Source organism: Parasteatoda tepidariorum, chromosome 2 (genome assembly GCF_043381705.1).
Source record: "Parasteatoda tepidariorum isolate YZ-2023 chromosome 2, CAS_Ptep_4.0, whole genome shotgun sequence".
In the NCBI taxonomy this organism is placed as follows: Eukaryota; Metazoa; Arthropoda; class Arachnida; order Araneae; family Theridiidae; genus Parasteatoda; species Parasteatoda tepidariorum.
The window spans coordinates 84,892,233-84,898,319 of record NC_092205.1 but is presented as its reverse complement, the minus strand read 5'-3'; the positions used below and the strand labels follow the sequence as shown (position 1 = coordinate 84,898,319).

Here is a 6,087-nt window from a genome sequence, read left to right as displayed (position 1 = left end):
ATACACTACACAATCACACTCGTTCATAATAAAAGTATTGTCCCAATCTCTGTAAAAAAATTTAAGTACCACCAATTTTTTTTATTGAACTGCGAGGATTATCAAGTTATAATAAAAAAGTAGCTTTTGTCTTTAAAGCTACTTTTGGTTTACTTAGATTTGGTTTTTTAAGTCGTAGTTAAATGGACCTTTTTCGATGTGCTTTTTCTGAGCACCAAAATAAAATACTGATTCAGTTTTTCCACAGATTATTTACAGTTAGATTTTTACACTGTGATAACTGTCAACACATATCTTTAACAGAATTCTAAAAAAAAATTATAAACTGAAAACTTTCTCTTTTTTAAAAAGTTCCATCATATTGGCGCAAAAATATTCCTTTCAACGCTGAGGCATTACCACAACATACAACAGTTATAATCTCAAATATCCCTAAAAATTTTCACAGCGGTATCATAAATTTTTTTTTTAGAAAAGATACATCGAAAAAGCCAGCTATAGCATTATTGATATATGCCACATCGGCTCCCTTTAAATCATTATAAACTTAAATTAACCTTTCTAGTAAAACTATTAACATTTTGTACTTTAATTGTTCTAGTAAAGAACAGGATACATTTATACATAGGATCACATAGGATACATAGGATCACATTTCCTATAACAGGGCAAAGGGAAAATAATTTTCTCAAATTGCAATGTTAAATTCCATGCACTGCGCATCAAATTAAAGGCTAATCGTGAAGACTACATCAAACTTGGCCCAATTAACAAGAATAGTGATTTAAATCAATTCCGTAACCAATAAGAGGACACTGAAATGATTTTAAGCCAATTATAAGATAAGCTGTTTAGAGGAGAATTGCAGCAGTGGACTGTTTGAGTAGGTAATAAATTATATCATAAACATTGTGCAATATGATGATGACCGTTTTACAATGTACGGACATCATTGTATTTAGCATCTTTGAAATCAGTTTATTTGTATATTAGTTTAACTGTATTGGCATTAAATAGAAATCATGTAGCAAGTAGCTATAGCAAACAAAAAAACCTTTAAATTCCGTTAAAAATAAGATAATGGATTTAATTGAGTCATGGAAGCAACATGTTTTTATACATGCATTATTTAAAAATTAAATTTTTTATAATTTCATTATAAAATATAAAAATATTTATAAAATATAAGAATATTTATAAAACATTAAAATATTTATAAAATATAAAAATATTTTTAAAATATAAAAAATATTTATAAAATATAAGAATATTTATAAAATAAAAAAAAATATTTATAAAATATAAGAATATTTATAAAATAAAAAAATATTTATAAAATATAAGAATATTTATAAAATATAAGAATATTTATCAAATATAAAAATATTTATAAAATGTAAGAATATTTATAAAATATAAAAATACTTTTTCGTAGTTCTTAATTTCTTTAATGGAGTTATGTAAGTGAAGTGTTTACATGCACTCTAACTAAAATTGTAATTTTTTTCAAAACGCAGAAATGTTTAGCTATTTAGTTCTAATTTTCTGTAATGAAGTTATCTAAGTAAACATATTTACATATACAAACTTAAAAAAACAATATATTTGATTAAAAAAATATTTAAAAAGTAAAAGTATTTTACCTATGTAGTTCTTATTTTCTTTAATGCTCTTGGAAAAGTTTTTCTTAAAATGAATTTGCTTTGGCAGTTCTTTACCTAAATGACAAAATTAAAAGAAATCAGAACTTTTAAAGTTATCTAACGTAAAATAAGATACATGAGTTCTAATTTAAACTATAAATCAAAACTGAATATTTTGTTTGTATATTGATATAAATAACAAAACATTTCGTAATATTAAATGGCATTAACTGTAGTACCTATATAATTTTCATGAAATACTCCTTAAATTTATACTATTTTCGCATAAATTGTCTTAAATTCAAAATCTACAACCTTACAGAAGCATGGATTAGAAAATTGTTGAATTGAAAAAAATCTTGATTCTTTTTGCCTCAGCTTCAAAATTGCTTAACCCTATGTGAAGTTTCTATGTTATTGTAAAAAAATACAGAAGGATATCCGATTATTTATTAAGTTAAATACTTTCTTCAAATATATTAACTGTTTATCCATTTTAAAACCCAAATAATTATTTACGGTATGGTTTAAAATTTTAGCTTCACGCCCAATTAGCTGCAGCTTTTTTTCTTCATTTTCCTCGGCTTTTAAAAAATTCCTTTAAAATATAGATTTTACTTTAATAGTTTTCATTGAAGAATTTAAATAACGAACATTCGAACATTCTTTTAGTTCACAGAAATCTAGAAAAAAACAAAATTAAATTAAAAATGTAATCAGCCTTTTTACTTTAAATTTTAATATTAAATTAATTGCACTGGAAATATACGACTAAATTATAATGTTAATGAATTTAAGACTCATGCAACCAAAATGTTGTATTGTTAACAGGAAATATATTTGTATATCTTACAAGGCTAGAGAAATAATTATAATTATTCTAATATACACGGAGAAATTATTAAAATGTACTGAATGGTAATGACATTTAAGACCTGAATATTTTGTTTAAAAAAGTAAAAAGGTTGATAACATTATAATAATTGAAAAAAGAAACTTAGTTCTGGTTAATAAAACTAAAATATACGGTATTTGAACCATTTATTTAGTGGTATTTCTGTTCATATGGTAAAGGCTTACCTGGAATTCTGGTTTTCAAAAACATGGTTCTGTTTAGCAAATATTTAGCAAAAAATACAAAACTAAAAAGTAAATTTAAAAGAAATTTTTTTTGCCATGCTTTAAGGCATCATGATTAAATTACTATATTTATCAAATTATATCACATATTAAGAAACCATATTTTAGTGTTAATATAACCAAAAGTAATTAAAAAAGAGCATAAGTAAAAATTACCGAGCCTTTCCGTGGCTCTATAGTGCCGCATATTTCACCATATTCAGGTTGTTTTGACTATATTTTTATTAAGTGCTTTATGGTAAAATATACTATAAAATTACACTTATCGTATACAATATCATACAACATTATTGTGCACATCTTTTTATACACTACACAATCACACTCGTACTAACAATAAAAAAAAATTTTGTTTATAGGAATTACATTTAAATCAGGGTTGGGTTTTTGACGTCAAAAAGTGGTTTTTGACATGACAAGGGATTAATACTGGTTTAAACCGTCAAAAACTGAAGTTTGCCAAGAAAATATACAAATTTCAAAACTACCAACAGTTGTCATGCATTATATTGAAATTTAATTATGCTATAGGTAATCAGCAGGTTTTAAAATATTTTTTAATTAAAATTAAGGTAAAATAACAGATTTAAAATCTCAGAAATTTATATTCAAATGCATGTGCAGAAAAATTTTGCACAAAAATTGTTTAAATATTTATATTTAAAAAAATTTTTTTTTTCTTTTTGATACTTAAGAAAATTAAAAGTTTATTACTATGCATTTTTGACATATAAGGAACATATAACTAATATTTATAAGGAACTTACAAGTTATGTTGTATAAATACAAACTTGATACAAGATACAAGTGTATAAAAAATTTTTTTTAATGTTATACCGAATATCTTTATTATCCAGTATGTTAATTTGAATTTAAAAGTAGTTATATTTATGAATAATGATAAATATAATTCATATTGTTTATTATATTTATTTATAATTATTACACTTATCATTTTAAAACAATTTTTATCTCTTAATTTTTTTTTCTCCACTTGTATTAAGAATACAAATAATGCATATCTTGAAAGCAAGAAGTAATTATTCAACAGCTGAATATTTAGATATTCAACAAAACTATATAGTATTCAGCAAAATGAAATTCACAAGTATTTGGATAAACTAAATTTTCAGCATAGTAAATGAATAGGCTGAATATACTGTAAATCGACACTAACTACTCTGTGTATTTAACAGAAAGCACTTAAATTTGTATTGTCTTATGTTAAAAAGATTATTAAGAAGATTTAAAAGAATATTAAAAAGATTTTTCTTTAAAAGATGTCTAATGTACAAAACTGCTAATGTTTATCTTTAAAAATGTCTAATTTTTAGTATAATCTATACTATACACTAAATTTGGTTATAAATAAATTTCTTAATAATATCACTGCAGATTTTCAATAACACATGAAAATGAATACATAATATTACAAAAGATGTGAGCTTTCAAAAGTACAAGATTTTGGTTACTATTCAAAATATAAGTGTTTCTTCAAAATTTTAAATTTATTTTTTCTAGAACATATTTAGAAACACTATCTTTTATAAAAAATATATAAATTTTATGTATTAATTAAATTTCACATATGAATATAGGCTTTTGACATTTTTGACAGTGAGGTTTTCGACGTGACGGTTTAAACCATGGTTCAAACCGTCAAATACTGTCACATGTCAAAAACCAGCCAACCCTGATTTAAATGTTTTGCAAGTCATGGGAAATATTTACTATTAAGCTATTATTCAATTATATTTTACCACACTATACAATTATCACTGCATATATTATCATACATCGCTATTATACACTACTTTTTATACACTACACAATCACACTCCTACCAACAATAAAAAATTATTTTGTTTATAGTAATTATATTTAATTATTTTACAATAAATCATGTGAATAGCTATATTCTATTATATTTTACCACACTAACAATTATCACTGCATAGATTATCATACATCAATATTATACACTATTTTTATACAATAAATAATTGCAATCGTACTAACAATAAAAATATATTTTGTTCATAAGAATTATATTTAATTATTTTACAATAAGTCATGGGACTAGTTATTACTCTATTATATTTTATCGCATTATAAAATTATCACTGCATAGATAATCATACAAAATTATTGTACGCATATTTTTATACAACACACAATCACACTCGTACTAACTATATTTTTTGTTTATAATAATTATATTTAAAAGTGTTGCAAGTCATAGGAATTATTTACTACTGCGCTATTATTCTATTGAAATTTAACACACTATACAATTATCATTGCATAGATCATCATACATCGCTATTATACACAACTTTTTATACACTATCCGACATCAATCTTACTAACAACAAAAATATAATTTGGCCTGCAGAATTATATTTCAATATTGTACATGCCTAGGAAAAATATATATAGCATTACTAAGCAAGGGGTAAAGTTAAATCTTTGCTTCAAACATATTCTCCAGCTTTTACATCACTTAAATATTTGTTCCTAGTTATTAACAAAAAAAATTCACTTTAATGAACTAAGTTTTGAGCTTTATTAATGATCGGCGAAATCCATCTGAATATATATATTAATAACAAAACCTGGATATAATTACTTCCCCTTTCCAATTATGTCAAGAATTATGATTATAATAAAAGAGCAGGAACAATCCTTAAAACAAAATCTTTAAGATCGTGCTGAGCTTGATGGGAAAAATATTTCTCTGAAACAAAAGATTTACTTTAAAGCTCAAGATTCAGAAAACTTTTACATTCATCGAAACTTTTTTTCAAAAATCCCATTACGTTATGAAAGAAATTTTTCTTTTCTCCACGAGTGATCTTTTGCACGGAACCTTTCAACGCTTCAGTCAAAATTGCGTGCGTCAAAAGACTGTGGAAATGACTGAATTATGCGACATGTAAAAACATGGGTTCTTTTTGTTTCGTTACGGAGAAGAAGAAAAAAAAAGAGAAACAAGCCATTTGAAGAAAAACGAGAAGATTTTAAGGAAAGAAAGTCAAGTACATCCTGCTTTTTGAAATAAAATGTCACCATTTTATAAAGCCATTGCAATTTTTAGAAAAATCGGATAAAGAAAAATCAAGCAATCGATGTGTACATACGTACTATGTTTATTTTAATAATTTGTTAAAATTTTTTTAACTTGGAATATTAAAATATAATTAAAAGTTTAAAATGTGTGAATTAAATAAAAATAAACTCGATTTCCCATGTATTCATTAGCTTAATACATATATATATATATATATATAGTATATATATTGTC

General features: G+C 24.0%; 1 protein-coding gene across 1 annotated transcript in view; it reads right to left on the bottom strand.

The window, feature by feature from the left end:
- Positions 1 to 6,087, bottom strand: part of LOC107440764 (nephrin-like) — a 194,984-nt gene that overhangs the window by 7,949 nt on the left and 180,948 nt on the right. Inside the window, exon 11 of the mRNA XM_043044524.2 lies at positions 1,644 to 1,718. Within this exon, the coding sequence (XP_042900458.1) occupies positions 1,644 to 1,718 (75 nt within the window). The remainder of the gene's footprint in view (positions 1 to 1,643; positions 1,719 to 6,087) is intronic.